Source organism: Protomyctophum parallelum (genome assembly GCF_964188405.1).
Source record: "Protomyctophum parallelum genome assembly, chromosome: 5".
NCBI classification, from domain to species: Eukaryota; Metazoa; Chordata; class Actinopteri; order Myctophiformes; family Myctophidae; genus Protomyctophum; species Protomyctophum parallelum.
Window position 1 is genome coordinate 40,886,226 of NC_139702.1, and position 20,151 is coordinate 40,906,376.

At 44.2% G+C, this 20,151-nt stretch overlaps 1 protein-coding gene across 1 annotated transcript in view; it reads left to right on the forward strand.

Moving 5' to 3' along the window:
• LOC310858373 (nuclear factor 1-like) overlaps nt 1-19,323 on the forward strand; it is a gene marked incomplete at its 3' end in the record, with an annotated part of 66,294 nt that extends 46,971 nt beyond the window's left edge. Inside the window, exons 3-4 of the mRNA XM_083764482.1 lie at nt 8,221-8,752; nt 19,031-19,323. Coding sequence (XP_083620608.1) covers nt 8,221-8,752; nt 19,031-19,323 — 825 coding nt within the window. The remainder of the gene's footprint in view (nt 1-8,220; nt 8,753-19,030) is intronic.
• Nucleotides 19,324-20,151: the final 828 nt, after the last annotated feature.

Sequence of the window (20,151 nt, forward strand, 5' to 3'; positions counted from 1 at the left end):
ACACACACACACACACACACACACACATTTACACTCAGACGTAGTCATCACTCACACACACACTCTCTCTTTCTCTCTCACCCGCCTCATGCCACAAATGGCTTCCAGACTTTCACACATAGTAATGCTCCAGTGTGTACACAGGCATAATTACAAACAATGCACAGATGCACTTATACCATCAATCTGCTCTGATGGGCGCAATGCATGCTGAAAAAGAAGATCCCTTTTTTTCCCCCGTCTCAGAAGGAATAGTACATGATGTATGGATCGGATTGAGCTTTTACTGGAAACTATAAGTGTGTGTGTGTGTGTGTGTGTGTGTGTGTGTGTGTGTGTGTGAGAGTGAGAGTGAGACAGAGACAGAGAGAAAGGGAGAGAGAACAAGAAAACGCAGTAGAAAAACAAATGACAAGTGTTGTCCGTCTGTACGAGAGTTTTATAAGGGAATAGTAGTTTTTGTCAACTTTTCCTTAATTCTTCCATATGGCTGACGTTCCTCCTACCCCATCTCATAATGGCAGGGTGTTTCTAACCACTGCTGGCTTGCCCTGTGCACCTTGCTTTTACTGCACTCCTCACGGGGGAAGAAAACACGGAAACTTGGCTCGCGGGCCATAGAAACCTTTTTTTTCCTCCTTCTCTTCTCTCCTTTTAAACAGACCGGTCTAAAATGGCAGTATGCCTGCGTTGCATATGCATGCTCCAACGTCTCGTTTTTTTTGTGCACACAACTTCAGGAGAATGTATATAGTCAAAGCTTTTACATGTGATTTATATGCAAGGCACAAGCGGTTTAGTTTAGAGGCCTTTCTCGGATTATTCCACATTCAGAGTGATTTGAAAAGGAAAAACGAAGTCTCTTCCGCTTTATCAACACACACACACACACACACACACACACACACACACACACACACACACACACACACACACACACACACACACACACACACACACTATGGCTATACCTATCAATATGTTATTTTACACACTGTGTGTGTGTGTGTGTGTGTGTGGGGGGGGGGGGGGGGCACCTGCAACTGGACCATGATTGAATCAAGGGGTTCGGAAATAAATGTATGATTAAGTCAGAGGTTCCAAACACTCCTTTGTGGCTCTTTTAATTCCAACAACAAATTGCCATTACATTCAAGCATTTGCGTGAGCCAATGTGTAAATAATTGTAGACGGTACATTGTTACACCAGCTTGTTTAATTTGTGGTTTACAGTATTCAAATAAATTAAATGGCTGAACTGTCGAGGCATTTATAGGTTTATTTTGACGAGGACAGGAAAGTTCATAATCATTTCAGATTTTTAACTGAATTGTGCTATTTTTTATTTTCTTCCACATAGAACCAAATGTTTATTAATTGTCTCAGTTACCAATAATAATAATAATAATAATAATTAATAATAATAATAATAATAATAATATATATAGATTATTGACATTTTCTGATTTAATCTGATTTAAGTTTACATTTTCCCCATGGCTTGTTGTAACAGTAACATTAAGTAAGAGAAAATGTGTCATCATAAAATAATACAAAAAAATCTGTGTATAAACCCAACTGAGATTCGATTAAAATGAAGGATGTATTATAGCTTTTGAATCAATGTATTTTTCATATTTGCATTATCCAAAATCCAAATGCAGACGAAAAATGCTGAAGGCCTGCTGCTATTATGCTTCAACGAAAGAAAATGTGCATAGTGATTTTGGAAGTATTACCTTATATCTATCTATTTATAACAAATAAAACGTATTTTTCCTAGAAGCTCATGGGCTAGTTCCGTCGTTTTAGCTATGACATAGTATAGCCTAAGCGATCAATATTATTAATTGACACGAATTAATAATAAGCATCACTCACGTAAATTCGTTAGCCTATTTCCCCCTTATATAGTGAAGTCCTTAGGTTATAGTCTAATCAAGACATTGTAAGCCTATTTATTCTCTCAATTTTGAATAATAAAGTGCATTATTGTACTTACAACTAAGCCAGCCAGGCTGTTTGAGGAAATGGTTACGTCAAGTTAATCCTGAGCTATATATCGCTCAGGTGTGTGTGTGTGTGTGTGTGTGTGTGTGTGTGTGTGTGTGTGTGTGTGTGTGTGTGTGTGTGTGTGTGTGTGTGTGTGTGTGTGTGTGTGTGTGTGTGTGTGTGTGTGTGTGTGTGTGTGTGTGTGTGTGTGTGTGTGTGTGTGTGTGGACGGTGTACAGTGTGTATACAGTCTAGGAGGCCTATACAAATAATTCATCCAGCAACAAAGGAAATATTTCAGTGTCAGGTGACTCACGCACAGGCAAGGCGTTGCCACCGTCATCAGAGACAGAGAGAGATGTGGTTTGGATGCTTATACGGTATGGTGGCTTCATCTTTTCCCTTTAGTTTAGTTTAGTGCTTTCACTTTGGCATTGTTTAGTTTCAGCAGGCCCAACCAGTCCATTTCTCCAGTTTACATCATATTTCTGGCAGGTTGCAAACTGCGAGGCTGCCGCCTATTGATATTGATTGTCAGACTGTACAGTCACATGTAGCGTGGTGTCGTCGTGGGGAAACCCAAAATGGAACCGAAATGTCAACGTTACGTGTGAGTATATGAGCCTGTGTGACGCTCCCAGAGAGAGAGAGACCAAAAGACAGAAAGACACTGGGAGAGGGAGAGGGAGAGACAGAGAGTTAAATTAGACTACATTTTAGGAGTTCCCAGTGCAGACTGCTAGCAGGTGAACTGTTGAATAGGCTGCTATTGTTGCGTGGCAGGCAGAAAGCTGACCTATTTGGCTGCGTGGCGAGGCGCTCCGCTCGGCTCCGCGTGCCGAGCAGAGCAGGCAGACAGCATGCAGGCCCTGCAGAAAGAACGCAGAGGTTCCCCTCCTTTATAACTATATGAGTTTTCCCTCCTCACGTGGAGAAAGAAGACATCATAGTTATCACACACAACATGACAGACGGACGGACAGACGGGACAAAAAAAATACATTAATAGTAGCCTAATTGCAGAGACGGAAGTAATGCACTGCCTGCACTGGTGAGATTGATATAAGTCCTATTATACAATATTATAGTTTAAGGGGTCACCACGGGGTTAGTTATTTTTACGTTCGGCAAAAAGGGATTTAGTGTTTTGCTTTTTTTTCTCCCCCTCCTATATGAATTTTGGCACCACGATTGAAATGTATAGCCAATGGCGTCTGTTCATCTCAGTGCATGCTGTCTGGACTGGATATTTGTAAGTCTCTTTGGCAAGCGTCTCAGGACGGGTAGACGACGTAGTAAGTACAACAACAACGAGGTCTTTTTTTTTTAAACGTAGACACTTGAATGGACACAGGCTTGAGTTGAGAGAAAGGTCTTTTATGTTTTGAGTCGCCGTGGCTTTTATGGGAAGTGCGTTTTCCTTGCAGTCTGACCTGCTGCTCATGTTTGCTCATGTTCGGCGGCGTCCTGCTTGCTTTGCACTGCAAGCGAGGCCTAATTAAGAACTAATTAAAGGTCTGTTTAACATTTAGAAACAAAACGGGTTTGACTTTTTATTTATTTATTTCAAAAAAAGATTTATTTCAGATTTGCCCAATAGTTCATATAGGCCTATATCATTTAAAGTGTCAATTTTAATTAATTGTTGTAGCCTGCCTATACTCCATCTGGCTATGTTCATGTTGTATGCCTATTGCCTACACATCAGGCCTTTGTCTTTCTAGTTGGCAGTCATTATAACTGTTGACCCCTTCCTCTAAAAAACAAAAGCAAACTCTTTTTCCTCTCCTTTTCTTTTTTCTAGTGAACCTGGGCATGACTCTCTGCCACTATTAGTGATTAGCAACCTAGTCACATTTAGCCTGCAGGACAAAGGTCAATGTTGTTTCAGAATGACAGGTCATATGGCCTGCAGAGATAAGATGAGCTCAAAGCTGTTGCAGAACACAGATACAGTACCATAGAACTACAGTATGGCTTCTTAAGCCCCAGGCACGAATTAAATATACTGCCTTCATGTCTGCTGAGCATAATTTGGGGGGAAATAGAACAAAATGTGGCCTAACAAGCTAGAAGAAGAAATACTGGTTTTAAGAAAATTATATAAATTGACCATATTAAAATAGTAGGGTGCCTCGCAGACCCAGTTCTTAGCCAAAATAATAAAAAACTTTTACTTTGATTGCAAATTGTGCACAGGCCCCAGTGCTTAATGTGTTATTATGCCTATTTCATGCGGTTGTGTATTATTCAGCTTTTGGTCCAACTTATGATCATAACAGGCCTGGCAGTGTTATTCTACTAAGAGGAGGCATGCTTGAAGCACATTTTGATATTGAAATACCTAGTATTTGAGCTATCATGGATTCATTTCACAGTAAAGTGTTTTCCAGCACTTTTTTCATTAGATGAAGAATTAATGATGCTCGAATAGCTATATACTCCTACTCCTTTACACGTTCTACACACAACAAAGAGATACTGCTTAGTTATGCTCTGGCAAAGGATCTTGGATTTATGTATTTTATTTATTTATTTGATCTGCTTGTGGGTGGCCTATGTATGTGCAAAGAGTATTGATAATGAAGTCCTATTGTCCAGATATCATTAGACAGGCATATGTGGTCTCAAACACACCTGGCTGGACCATTATTTCTGCAAGTTTATAAAAGGTACGCCCATTCACTTTCATCAAAACATTTCCCCCCTAATTCTATTTTAGACATCTTTCTTGCCAATTCATCTTCCCCATTCCCAATATTTTTCATGCGATACAGGGTGGCGGTGTGCGAGGCAAGCATATGCCTGCCTGTGATGCGATCGGCACTCAGCCCGGTCTGGCCGAGTGGAGATGTGTTCTGCTTGCCCCCGAGCAGCAGCATCTACAAGCTAGCTAGCCAGCTGACCAGCTATAGCCGGCTGGCCCGCAAGCCATCCTCTGACCAGCTATGGCCAGTCGCTGACCGGCTAGCCAGTTGCTGACCGGCCAACCAGTTTATTCACTCATGCAAGCCAGTGGTACGTCCAACAAGCTAACATTCAGCCTGCTAGCCAGCAAGGCTGTGGCTTCCCAGTCAAACAGGGACAGCAGCAGGACACTGGCCCGGCTCTATGTGATGGCCCTGGGAGCCAACCAGAGGACTATGGACTTCGCACATGCGCACAAAAGCACGGCCGGCCGCATAGCAGGGGGTTTCAGCTCGCCAATCAAATCGCTGGTCCTTCCTTCACCTTGGCCACGACGAGCAATCTTGTTCTATCTTCCCGCTGCCTTCGTTCCAATTTTGACAATGTCTTTTAATTCCTTTAAACCTGATGCGTAATCATGTAATTTGACTCTGCCTGAATGACCAAATACATTATAGTTTTGTTAGTTAACAATTTAGGTGCAATCATTGGACTTGGTGAGTCCATCCTTTGTGTCTGAGCCTTTCCTACTGTGGGGCAGTGGGACTGGGAACCATTGTCTTTCCGGTCAGACAATAAGAGATATTTCCAGGTCACCTACATAATCCTGAACTCCCCTGTGCCAACTGGTGTTCGGTTATAGCTTCTGAAACAAAAATGAACAAGCGGATGTTACAGAAACAACATATCTAATTCTCAAAGCATTACTGTAGGCTAAGTCGTGGACTCAGGGGGACGTGCTATATGGGGTCCATGTTGGGGAGATTTCATATCCAGTTACCTTTATAACCGGCTTTATATCTGTAGTCTTACTTACGTCAAGTGTCCCTCCGTGGCATTTTCTGTCGCCACCGTCGAGTCAGTCCTGTCTCTGGTGTGCAAAGGGGATTGCTCTCCAATTTGCTAACAGAAACTTTTAATGTGTTTCCATGTCTGTGCTGTCTGGATTTTTGAAGTGGGGTGAAAATAAATAAATAAAGGAGTGAGCCAGTTTGGATGTGAGAGTGCATTTTGAAACAGGAGAGCATGTTTTTGGATGGTATTTTTTGTTTGGGGGGAACGGGTTCTTTTGCCACCCCCCCCCCCCCCCCCCCTCCTCTCTCTTTGTTTGTGTGGTAAATCCAGGAGCAGCTGCTGGTCTGAGGGTCTAGTGGGATTTTGGGCCTGTGTTTTCTCATGCCATCCAGTGCCAAGGTGCTGTAATGCGAGTGGAGAGGGGGGTTGAGAGAGAGAGAGAGAGGGGCATTGAGGGGGTTGTTTCTGGAGAGGGAGGGCGGGCGGGCGAGGGGTTTGTAGGGACGGTAGTAGTGACCATGCTGGTGACGAAGGCAGGGGTGGAGGCGTGGAGGTTTTGGGAGGCGGGCACTGCTGCCTGGGTTGGATGCATGTAAAATTAATATCCTCTGGACTTTGCCTTTGCACTAGATTGGAACTTGTCTATTTGGCTAATGACGTACCTTCATCTGCCTGCTGCAACGCATGCACACAATCGCCTTCTCTCTCCCTCTCTCTCCCTCGCTCTTATCTTTCTCTCTCGCTCTTTCCCTTCTATCTCTCTGTGTCTCGCTCTCTCCGCTACCAGCCACCAACCAACCAACCAACCAGCCACCCGCCTGCCTCCCCTCCCCCTCCTCCTCGCTCTCCCTCTGCCATCTCTCTCTTCCCTCCCTTTCAAACGCTGAGAGCGTGCGTATTGGCTGGGCTGTTTGAGACTCTGTGCCAAATAGGTGGGCCCTCTGCGTGTTGGCACAGACTCAGTCAATGGTTAGAGAAGGAAAGTGGAGAGGAAGAGAGAGGCAGAGTTGGAGAGAAAGAGGGGGGAAAAAGAAGCGGCACTCGGGTTTGCCAGCGGTCGTACACACTCTTCCAACATTGATTCCATCCTCTTGTTTTATTTTTTCTTCTTCTTCTCCTCCGTCCGACCCCCCCCACCCACCCTCCCTTGTCCGATTCTCTCTCTCTCTCCGTGAGTCTTATGCAGAGCCTAGCCTACAGATCTGAACCAATAGCACGCTCCGCATTGCCAAGCTTTTTTTTCTCCCTCCCCTTTTTGTTATCAAGATCATTTTTTTCTTGTACATTTTTGCGAGCAACGGTATTTTAAAACAATTTTTGGGGGACGTTCTTTTTGTTGATATACTTGGAGCATTTTTTACCAAGTGCATACAAAGGCTTTTATTTTTTTATTTTTTTATTTATTATCTTTATATAGAGAGAATGGTTGAACTTCCCTGCACTCTACTTCTGTTGTGCTCTTGAACAGCACATCTCCGCCAGCCTCCTGCCACAGTACCTCCTGTGTTTCTTTGCTGCTATTACACCGCAAATCCCTTGGCCTGTCGCCTCTTTCACAATTCTTTCCCCCACGCTGATTTTATTGGACAGTTTGTCAGCCTTGCTCTTTGCAATTGCTTTTTTATTTTTTATCCCAATTGTATTTTTCTCTTTGCTTGTCTAATATCATGCAGTGTTAGTGACAGTTGGTTTGTTTTTGACTCAGCCACACAGTCACCAGTGAACTGCTGGTGCAATTTTAGTCGGGTATTTTAATCATTTTCGCAGTCGCCGTGAATTTATGATGAGAGAGCAAAATGGTAACTACTTTGTTTTTCTTTTCATTATTTATTTACAACACTTGTGATTTGTGTTAACTGTTAATGTCATTTTGGATGACATGTTCTACGCAGTATTTATATTACAACATTTTTGACAGTGTTTTTAAGTCAATACGTATTTTACTGTAGTGTTGCGTGTCTACAAAACATTTTTAGAAATATTTAAAGTTGCCATTTAACCCATTGTAAAATTAAAGGTAATGGTTTTCTGGAATATATTAATATATTATACTCAGATATCATGACTGCACTTAGATTTTTGTATTTTAGTGATATATTCAGATATAATCACATTAATGTTATTTGGAAAAAAAGAAAAGGAAAAAAAAGGAAAACAATCCAATGGATAATTTATTATGGTCTTTTTCAACTTGTGTTTTATGAAGTGTGGTGTATGTGGGATGCGTCTGCGTTAGGCTGAGAGCGCCGCGTCTATCTCTCTCTCTCTTTCTCTCTCTCTCTGTCTCTCTACCTCTCTCTCTCGACGGCTCTCGTTCATTCTCTCCCTCTGCTCCCACAGAGCAGGCGCCGCTCCTCCATGCTGCGCGCCGGTGCTAACTGCCTCTCCTCTCTCTTCCCCTCCTCACCCCCGCTCCCTCTCTCCCCCTCCTTCTCTCCCCCGTTCTCCCCCTCCTCCTCCTGCTACCCCCACCCCCCCTCCTCCTCCGCCCTTCCTCCCCTCTCCTCCGCGTCCTCCCTCATCCAGGATGAATTCCACCCCTTCATCGAGGCCCTGCTGCCCCACGTGCGCGCCTTCGCCTACACCTGGTTCAACCTGCAGGCCCGTAAGCGCAAGTACTTCAAGAAGCACGAGAAGCGCATGTCCAAGGAGGAGGAGCGCGCAGTGAAGGACGAGCTGTTGGGCGAGAAGCCCGAGATCAAGCAGAAGTGGGCGTCGCGCCTGCTGGCCAAGCTCCGCAAGGACATCCGGCCCGAGTTCCGCGAGGACTTTGTGCTCAGCATCACGGGCAAGAAGGCGCCCTGCTGCGTGCTGTCCAACCCCGACCAGAAGGGCAAGATCCGCCGCATCGACTGCCTGCGCCAGGCCGACAAGGTGTGGCGGCTGGACCTGGTGATGGTCATCCTGTTCAAGGGCAGCCCCCTGGAGAGCACGGATGGCGAACGGCTGGTCAAGTCGCCCCAGTGCTCCAACCACGGCCTGTGCGTCCAGCCGCACCACATCGGAGTGGCCGTCAAGGAGCTGGACCTGTACCTGGCCTACTTCGTCCACTCGCCAGGTATGCCACACACACACACACACACACACACACGCAGGCAGGCATTTATTTACCTCTGAGTGTATACACATGGGTGGATTGATGGCAGATTTTGACTGTGTATAGATTTAGACGTTTGCGTCCATATCATTCATAAACACAAATCACACACACATCATCGCATCATATTATCTAGCACACGTACACATACTTTTTTATGCAGAGCACATCTCTATAGACTGATGAACTAAGACTAAGATTTTTTTTGGCTCCTTTGGATACATCCTTAATTTATGTGGTATTTTCTTTTCTTTGACATGACCCTGTTGAGAGCCCAGCTATATGATTGATTAATATATCATAAGACTATAAGGAATGTGGATTTACAACCGCTTAATAATTCCAACCAAATGCTAAAGACATTTGCTCAGCAGGCCCACGGAAATATGTGCTCACACAGTGAGACGCTTTTTGTTTTGTGCGAGTGCATTGTGTATGTGTTTATGGGAGAGGGATTGCGTGCCTGTGTGTGTGAGCATGTATGTTTACGAGACGAGTGTACTGCTGTACACACACACACACACACACACACACACACACACACACACACACACACACACACACACACACACACACATGGCTGTGTATGTGTGAGCACGTACAGTATACATTTACGAGACGAGTTGCCGCTATCAATCAGTGTGTTTCGTGTGCGTCGGTGGTTGTGTCTGTTCATGAGGATGAGGTTGTATTCTGTGTGTACTCTGTCTGTCACACAGAAAGCCTGTAGCCAAGGATTGTGTGTGTGTGTGTGTGTGTGTGTGTGTGTGTGTGTGAGAGGGTGTGTGTGTGTGTGTGTGTGTGTGTGTGTGTGTGTGTGTGTGTGTGTGTGTGTGTGTGTGTGTGTGTGTGTGTGTGTGTGTGTGTGTGTGTGTGTGTGTGTGTGTGTGTGTGTGTGTGTGCGCGCACATGTTTCCTCGACTAACGCTATAGGCTGCACCTGTGTTCTTTGATTGTCTTAACAGCAGTAGTATAGTATACATTACACACACACACACACACACACACACACACACACACACACACACACACACACACACACACACACACACACAGACACACACATTTCAGACACATACATCATATTAAAGCCAGTATCACAGCCATGGGGGGGGGGGACCCTAAATATTATTTGGGGGACCCTAAATATTATTTGTAGACACAGTTTTGCACACAGATTTAATCACCGTCGCATACACACACACACCCACCCACACCCACACAGCCAATATCCACAGCATGCACGTTCAGCCAAAGACTATTATAGATTCCCTTTGATACGGCCAAACATTGTTGTGTCTCAGCCACCGTAGTGGATCCACACTGATATGGCCAGAACAACAGTGCATAGTAGTGTACACGCAAAGCCAAAGGAATGGCTCAGTTGTAGCTTTTACACTCACAGCCAGAAACACTGTCTCGCACTCACACACACGCATGCACGAACGCACGCGCACATGCACGCACACAGAGAAGTAACCTCCAATACTACTTTTACTGGCCTCATACCACGCGTACACAAACACATCATGCATGACCTAATATTATCTCAGCTGGAAGTTTCTGGAAATATCAAATACTGACTCACCTCACCACCCCCCAGAACCACACACACACACACACACACACACACACACACACACACGCCACACACACGCCACACACACATGCCACACACACACAACACATTACACACACACTCCCCTTTATAGTCGCTGCCCAAATACACACATGATGCCGCTGTGTGTGTGTGTAGGTGAAACTCCTTCAGCGGCACGAAAGAAAAACTATTGTAACCAAATGCCATCGCAGCCGTCTCTCTCTCTCTCTCTCTCTCTTACACACGCACGCACGCACACACGCACACACACACCATCGTGGTCTTGGCCCAAACACCTCAAGCTGCCCCAACCGAACCCTGGCAGCAGGCCGGGGCTCACACTGTGCTGCATGGCTGTGTGTGTGGGTGTCTCTGATAAACCTGCTATCCATGTTACTGTGTTGTTGTAAATCCCGCTCATCGAATTCCACGCAAAACTATTACTCGTCATTTGTGTTTGATTTGAGCGATTAACCCTAATGCACCGCGATTGTTGTTATACTTGTAAAATATACTGACAGACGCTTTTGTTAATTATTTAGAACTGTAATTTATTGTGGAAATTGTGGCTTAGCGAATGCCATTATAGAAGCGATTGAATTTGGGGATTTTACAATATTTCGCAGCAATTACTTTTATTTTGTAGGCCTTTTTTTTTGGTCAGTTGCCAATTAATTATCCGCTAATGTGTGACGTGTTTTTGAAACGGATATAGTTATTTATTGAAAGTATAGTCTTATTTATGATTGTTTACAATTTGAATACAGTTCATGTAATTAATTATTGCAATTTCAATAATATTATACAGTATGGATCGTTGCTGACTTACACTTGGCAGTTACTGGTACTGCCTGGGGGAAAACATTGGAGATAATTATTATGAATTAGTAAATAATGGATAAACAGCCCAATTAACTGCTCTTTGAATTGTCCTGTATTATTACATATTGTTGTTGTATTGTATTTAATAATCAATTTCTATATGGTTTCCATGTGGTTGTGAATGTATGTAATATTAAGATCTTACTGTAGGTTGATCAGCGGTGTACATAATATTGTACTCACCGATATTGTCATTTTATGTTTTTTAACCCTGAGATGCTCTTAGAGTTATAATGTGAAACAGCAAAAAAAGAAGTCTTATAAGTAACAATGCCATTTGGCAGTAGAAAGCCTCAAGGTTAATTCAACTCAGAGTTCACATTTGGTTACATTTGTACACTACACCAGGGGTGGGCAACTTTGACGATGTAGAGGGCCACTATTATTTCCACACTCACTCCATAGGGCCACATTGTGTGTGTGTGTGTGTATATATATATATATATAATGTATGATGTATATTTTGACTGTATTTTATGTATTGTAACCTCAGCTACGTTGAAAATGAGGTGTCACAGAGTGACACGTTTTGAGCTTTTAGAGCAGCTGGATTTTGAATAGAAATCCTGAATAATAAATTGTTTTTTTTTATTTAAATCCTGAAAAGTAACCTTTTTATTTATTTTCAAATGCATTTAGTTCTAGGTTACTTATGTTAACTAAATACATTACATTGGACAAAAAGACAATAACATTGAACTAGTCATTCAGCTACTAATATAGAAGTATTTCAATTGGGTCATGTTTGGGCCGCCAGTTGCCCATGTATGCACTACACTACTACCAAGTTGAATTAACACAGTGCCACTATATAATTGCAATTGTGAATGTATTTGTTTCACTGCAGAGTCTGCCGCGACTGTTGTCAGTGTGTTGTTTGTTTTGTCGCTGCAACGGTTTACAATGCATGCCATTTCTCCAGCGCTCGGGGGGTGGGTGGGGGGGGGGGGGTGGCTGAGTCCGTTGCAGTGCCCATTCATAACGTGAGCTCACTGCAGTGGCCTGCTCGCTCCCTCTTATCTTATCTGGCTTATCCAGTGTGCCCTGGCACATTTATCTGCCTCCAAAGGACCTCGGCTCAGTTGAGCTCCTGGTGGGAGGGAGGAGGGGGGGGGGGGGGGGGGGGGAGAGAAAGAGAGAGAGAGAGAGAGAGAGAGAGAGAGAGGAGGGGAGAGAGAAAGAGAGAGAGGGGGGGACATGGGGAGAGAGGAGGGCAAGCCCCCTGCCTGCCAAACTGCCCTAAGGCCCAACATGCTGCCACCGATGTCATATAGGCCTATTTTTACTTGCCATAGTGTGACAGTTTAAGGTGTGTGTGTGTGTGTGTGTGTGTGTGTGTGTGTGTGTGTGTGTGTGTGTGTGTGTGTGTGTGTGTGTGTGTGTGTGTGTGTGTGTGTGTGTGTGTGTGTGTGTGTGCGCGCGCGCACGCGCATGTGTGTGACTGTGCGTGTGCGTGTGTACTGTACAAACCTCTAGGCTTGTGTTCTAGCCTGGCTCTGCCAATGTTTTGCACCGAATGACGAGATGTGTATGTGCTCACCTCACATTGCTCGTTTGTTTCGCGTCTTTTTTTTGTTCTTTGTCTATCGTTAGCATTTCCGTCTCTCTTTGATCTCTACCACACTTTTGTTTTGTCGCCTTTAGACGTCACCCTCATTGTTGCTCTCATAGAGGTAAAGCTTCCCCCCGCCTTTGTTTTTCTTATCTATGAGAGAGAGAGAGAGAGACAGAGAGAGAGAGACAGAGAGAGATAGAGAGAGAGTATAAAGGAGAAGAGGCTATAATAGTGATTGTTCTGTTTGGCAGAGCCACAGCCCCACTGGTGTGGGAAGAAGACGTCTTGTGTTTTGTTTACGGCAGAGTGGCAAAAGCTGCCACGGGGAATCTCTGGGCTCTCTGTCATGGTTTCTCAGCCTGGCTGTCGTCCTGCCCGCCAGGCAGCCAGCCAGCCAGTTAGTCAGCCCGCAAGCAACTCAGCCAGCCAGCAACTCAGCCAGTCAGTCAGACGGCCAGCCAGCCAGGAACTCAGCCAACCAGTCAGTCAGTCAGTCAGCCAGTCAGTCAGACGGCCAGCCAGCCAGCCAGGAACTCAGCCAACCAGTCAGTCAGTCAGTCAGACAGACAGACAGACATCAAATATCTCTTTTGGGTTATGGGCTAAAACGTTTGGGAACCACTGTTGCAGAACATAACACACCGCATGCAGAACATAACACACCGCATGCAGCCGCAACAGAATCCTTTAGTTTTCACACACGTGTGAACTCTGAACTAAATCGACCCGGGAGGTCTTTTTTGTTTTTACGGCTCATTTTACAGGAGTATAAAATAATACTACTTTACCTACAGGTCCATTTTATACTCCTGTATAAACCTTACAGGTCCATTTTGGGTCCGTCTTTATACTCTCATTCAGATTTAACCACTTAAACCTAATCATTTGTTGAGCGGAATTCCCGCACTCTGTCCCCCTCTGCACCAAACCTCTCCCCGGAAATAGCAGATCTCCATGCTATGCTCCGTTCGCCTATTTTCGAATGAACATTTTGAAAATAGGCGAGGGTTCAAGTGGTTGTTTGACAAACCAGTGGTGGAACACATACTCACATGTTTCACATGTATATTAGTACTAATACTGCAGCAATGTAGATATAATCTGTTACAAGTAAAAGTCCGGAATTCAAAATGCACTTACAAAAGTATTGGCATCAAAATGTACTTAAAGTATCAAAAGTAAAATACAAAGTAAATACAAATACCTCAAAATACAGTACAAATCTACGTAGTTACTTTCCGCCACCTTCTCCCTCCCTGCACGGCTCAGATGGAGGAGAACAAACGAGGCAGATCAACGTTGAACAATAGGATCTGCACGCTAGGAAGGGAACAGAGACCCTCCACAAGGAGGGTGGCACAGTTATGCTGTGGTACAATGACCAGAATGTTGTTTTTGTGCATTGTTGGAGTGGTTTGACTGGCTGGCTGGCTGGCTGGCTGGCTGGCTGGCAGGCTGGCAGTGTTGATTTTGTCGACTACATTTTATGACGAAAAATGTTTGTCGACTACCTTTTTTCCACTGACAAACTATAAATGGGAGCTAAGTGAAAACTAAAACTATGATGACTAAAAGACTAGGACTAAATATATTGAGAATTTCGTCAACAAAATAAAAACGAGACTAAAATGTTAGGAAGGGAGACCCAGTACAAGTAAAAGACACAAGTCATTTTACACTTGGTGGTTGCATGCGACGCGTTGTGAGCTTGTAGATCAGCTATTTTCGACTATATCTACAGTTGATTTAGTCGACTAAAATCTTATGATAGTTAGTCGACTAAAACTAGACTAACACTATACAACATTCCAGGTGACTAAAATGTGACTAAAACTAAATGAAAACTATTCAAGAGACTATATCTAAAACTAAAATCTAAATTTGCTGTCAAAATCAACACTGCTGCCTGACTGGCTGGCTGGGCCGGCTGGCTGGCTGGTTGGTTGAGTGGCTGGCTGGCTGGCTGGCTGGTTGGTTGGTTGAGTGGCTGGCTGGTTGGTTGAGTGGCTGGCTGGTTGAGTGGCTGGCTGGCTGGCTGGTTGGTTGGTTGAGTGGCTGGCTGGCTGGCTGGTTGGTTGGTTGAGTGGCTGGCTGGCTGGTTGAGTGGCTGGCTGGCTGGCTGGTTGGGCGGCCGACTGGCTGGTTGGCTGGCTGGCTGGCTGGCCGACTGGCTGGTGTTATTACGGAGATGGTGGTCTCTTGGCCTGGATGAAAGGTCTGCCAGCACACGCCACAGACTGCCAGTCACTTTGGAATGATCGGTGTGAACATGATGATTTGGTTTTCTACTTCTAGTGCTGCCGAGTATGGCGGTGTACTGTATAACTGTATTTGAACTGCTGTTTTGGCATTGAAAACGTTGCTCCCTTTGTGAGAATAACTATTGTACAAGAGACCACACCTCGTCAAATAGCGCTATACATCTTGTGGGATATGATTGATTTCCAAGCTTTCTGCCATTTTAGCTTGACTTCAGTTTGGGCCCTAGCGTTCCTATTCTGGGTCTGGTCATATTAGGAGAAAATGTTGTTGAATAGATTTGGCGTAGAGAGGGAGAAAAAGGAGGCGGTCTAGGATAGATGTTTTTACTTTTATTGTTGTTAAAGCACTTTGTGACTGTGATTGTCTGCGAAAGCTGCTCTGCAAATACTTACTTTACTTAGTTACTTACTTCCCCCTGAGGGACCCCAATCAACGAAGAATATAGGTGTGTTGAAGTGGTTAAACTCAGCTGATTTATTCAAGGTTGGAAACAATCCGATACAGGGGGAGAAAAAAAAGTCTTCATTGGCCAGCCCAAAGTTAGCCCAGTGCACACATAGCATTAGTCATATTTTGGACATTATTTCCCATGGGTTTATTTTTGATTTCTCTCCTCAGTTTCTTTCATAACGCTTATAAGTATGATTATAAAAAGCTGTTTCAAATGTGTTTCCAATCCAAACGCGCAGTACAGGAAATTTGCAGTCACTCTTGAGGGAGGTGTGAAATGTGCTCCCTGTGCCATTTCTGTCGTGACCCCTTCAGACACAGAGGCGTATGTGTGCTCCACCGCGCTCCCCTTCCTAAGACGTAGCGCGGGAGTCATGGTGTTGGACGCCGTTGTGAGAAACCCATGGCCAACACGGCCCGGCCCACTGCTGACCACAGGAAGGATTCACAAATAAAAAAAACAGCTTGCACTCATCATCGAGGAAAACTCCCTGATTTTTATGATTTATGAGAGAGCGGGAAAGTCAGGGATCTTGGAGAGAGAGAGAAAGAGAGAGAGAGAGAGGGGGCGCGGAAAGGAAAAGTGATCCTGACAGTGAAAGCTGACATGATGAATGGTTCTGGATGCATTAAAAAGTTGACGGAATCCGTTTGATGAATTCACCAGGTCCTTGCTTCTCCGTGCCCTGTTATTCTTAAAAAGATCTGTTGTTAATTACTTCCTGCATCTCTGAGGTTAGCTCCCATGACATCACAAAAGTTGAAGAGTGTTTTGTGTGTGTGCGCGTGTGCATGCAGCCGTGCACGTCCATGTACTGTAGCTGCAGTGTGACCCTGAACAGTGAAGTACGCGTTGCTGTGTGTGTGTGTGTGTGTGTGTGTGTGTGTGTGTGTGTGTGTGTGTGTGTGTGAGTGTGTGTGTGTGTTGTCGTTACTGGGTTTTGATGAAATGAGAGCTTGACACAGGCAGACAGAGAGTGTGTCTCTCCCACTCGCGTCGGTCAAGCCTGTGGCTTTTGTTTTGTATATTGTGGGCCCATGGTGGCTGAGAAAAGCCCTCTGCATGCAGAGGGAGAGAGAGAGGGAGCCGTTTTGGCATGGAGTGTCATTCGCCGATGGATTGTGTTTAGCGAGGGCATCCTTGTGTTGCGTCTTCAGTATACCTTCCATCCAGCGATAACGATGGTCTGGCGTATCAACGAAGAGGGATAGCATGGTACATTATTAACCCATTTAGACCTGAGGCCGATGCTATAAAATAAATTGCTTATAAATCCCAACAGTTTTCTGAAAAACCTATGTTTCTATGTCAGTGGTGCTCAACTGTTTTCATGTCAAGGACCCCCAGAATTGTCTGTATTTGGCCGCGGACCCCCGTCTGAAAATATGTTGTTCCAGGGACCCCCCACCCAGAACCAAATATTTGACTTAAAAATCGTTGAATAAATATTCAACGATTTGTGCCACATTCTCACGATTATAATTTCTTTTGCAGATCTACAAGTTCGTAGCACGGCACTCTGTGCCGCGCTATGAACTTGTAGATCTGCTGTTTTTCAATAGCTAAAGTATTATGCTTCCTATCCTGTATAGAAAACCTATGTTTCTATATCAGCCGGTCTCAAACATTTTAAGAACCCTTACAATTGTCTGTATTTGGCCGCCGACCTCCATTTAAATTAAAGTCAGTTTGTTTGGATCGAATGTGAAAGCGTATTCTGTGCCAGCAGAAGCCCCGCTGTGAGCTCAGTCTCTTAAAATGCATGCTCGCGGACACACGCATGTGACGAAAACGCACACTCGCCAGCGCTAACAACATGCACACACACGTGCACCAGGCTAGCATTGGGATTTGACAGAAATAGACAGTTCCAAAAAGGCAGGGTCTCCTTTTATCTCAAGAGACCACGATGACTCAAGCGGCCTACAGAGTGAATATGAAAATTATTAATTACGAATAAATAATATTAAATAATAATAATAAATTAGGAATAAAAGTCAAAGTCGCTGCTAAAATGACTGACGAAAACACAGAAAGGCACAGCTGCTTTGATTTTTATATGACGGCCATAAGCCTGGGTTTCTTTTGCGAATTGCGTCTGATTTGGGAGAGGGAGGGAGAGAGAGAGAGCGGCCTAAAACCCCAGAACATTTCTGCATGATCTATCTACCCCCCGACTGTGTCCTTTTGTTTGTGGTGGGCTTGCCGTGTTGTATGGTATACAGATTATTCCAGTGAAATCCGGAGTCTGTAGTCATGGCGAAACAGACAGACGAAGCAGTTTGTACAGTTTGGCTGTTCTCTTACAGTTCTCTTCTCCTATCCCCCTATTTCTTTGTAATTACTTCTTCACTCAGTCTTTTCCTGTGTCTCCTCAGAAGACCTCACACTTTAAATGAGATGGGGAATTGGTTGGGGAGGGGGCAGTCAGTCAGTGTATACCGTTTCTTGGATTGGTTTCGAAAAGCGGGACACATGCTAAGCCGCTAAAAAATTGACGCGGACATATGTTGGCACCGTATTCTCAGAAATTTCACAACCGAAGAGCGGTGTCTTATTTCAGTGTTTTAAAAATAAGTGCCGCACATGTTTTCTCCATTGCCGTCAGTGGTGCTTGCTTTTAGCGTTGCATGTTATTCTACTCAAACACAACACTGGACATTTTTAATTGTCTTCTTTGTTTGGTAATTTATATTTTCCCCAACTGGACATTGCATGCTCGTACGTCAGATAAAGTTTCCATATGGGGGGAAGAACACATGGTTTAACGTATTCAAGCTCATTCATATTTTTCTTAAAATTAAAGTGGATTTGTATAAATTCTACTAATGTACAGGCCTGTCCAGAGTTCACCACTCATATTTTATACTTCATTGTACAGTCGTATTATTTCCAAAATAAAGGAAAATTGTCGATCTACAAGAGTATAATGTGTTGCATTGTGTTGTGAGCTATAATTGTGAATCTGGTATTTTCAATATTTTGGTTACATTTCGGAAATCTTTTGAAAATCCTATACTGACATTCCCAAAATACAGTAGAGATGCCAGGGTCAATGTGGATGAAAAGGCAGTTTGAACCCGCAGCAAATGTTTCATTCCGACTAAGGGGAGAAAAGTTTATTTTTTATTTTTTTGTTTTGTGCCGCCGTGCCCAGCCTAATACCTACCGTTGAGATTTAATGACACATTTAAACACATTAATGATTGTTAAATAAAAACGGGCGTAGGCTATAAGCTGAGCACACAGTGATAAAAAAACCTGCATTCTTTAGTCGAGCTGAGTGAGCTCTTTTGGGTTTTTTTATTTGGAAAAATAACGAGTGAGAGCGAGAAAGGAGAAAAAGAGAAAAAAGGGGGGAAGCGTGCGGAGAAGGCGAAGGGAAGAGAAGAAAGAGGTAATTGAGAGGAGAGAGAGAGTCAGAACCAGCGAGGGGGTGGTATTGTCTGCATTAATACTGTGTCTTCCCAGCGCCTCGCCTCTTTTCAGGCTTTTGTAGCGGCGCCAACCATGAAATGTGCCTGTCCCCGAAAACCATATACCGGCTCCGGAGGGTTCCCCCGACCTCAGAGGGAGGAAGAGAAGGGAGAAGCGGAGTGGAGCGCAGCGCGGTGGTCAGTGCTATAGCCAAGCTAGCTACAGTGGCTATAATAGCGGGCTGCTCCAGTCCAGGGCCAGGCCAGCCCAGTAACCAGGGAGAAGAGAAGCCAGGGAACACAGCTCATTCACTGAGCTGCACTCACAGCGAGACCCTGGCATCTGCTGCCTCGTCTGGCAATTAATGCTATTCACTATTAGCACAGAATGCTGCTCCTGTTAGGATGAGAGTTGTGATGCCGGCTCTTAATAACCACAGTAACGCTGGAGTCCCTTTTTTAGGCTTTTTCTTTTCTTTTCTTTTCTTTTCTTTTCTTTTCTTTTCTTTCCTTTTCTTTTCTTTCTTTCCTTTTCTTTAGATTTTCAGAAATTGCTGAGCATAACAAACAGGGCTTCTTTGTTATTTTTAATTTGTTTGTGTGGAAGCGGGTATGCTCTGCCTATGTTGCCGAATCCAAATTTTCTTCCAAATTTAGAAGAAGAAATATCTACCTATATACTGTATGTTAAGAAACACATTATCTTTCCACATATGTTTTAGTTTCCATTCGTGGGTTGGACAATAAAGGCATTATTATGTAGGCGAGTAGTGATGATGTCTAATGGAGAAAAGAAAATCTGAGTTCTATCTCTGCAGTAGTTGTGTCGGCGGGTGCTTTTGGCACGATGCTATCTCTGTCTGTGGAAGATGCCAAATTTTCACACACCGCCCCTGCCAACCTCCTCCTTCTGATCCTCTCTTTCTTCTCCTCTCTTTTCTTTTCTTTTCTTTCCTTTCTTTCACTTGCTCCCCTTTTTCTTTTTTTATTCCTCTTTAGGTTACAAATGAATGCCCTCCTGTAGCCTCATTAGCATCCCGGACTCCTGTTTGCAGCCACAGAAAAATGTATAAGAACTCCTCCGGGCACAAACATTTGAGTGTTCAGCCCAGACCGCTTTCCGCAGACAATTATCATTTTGTGGGTCTTGACTGCGTGCGGTTTGGTTCTTTTTTATGTTTAGGTCTGACTGTT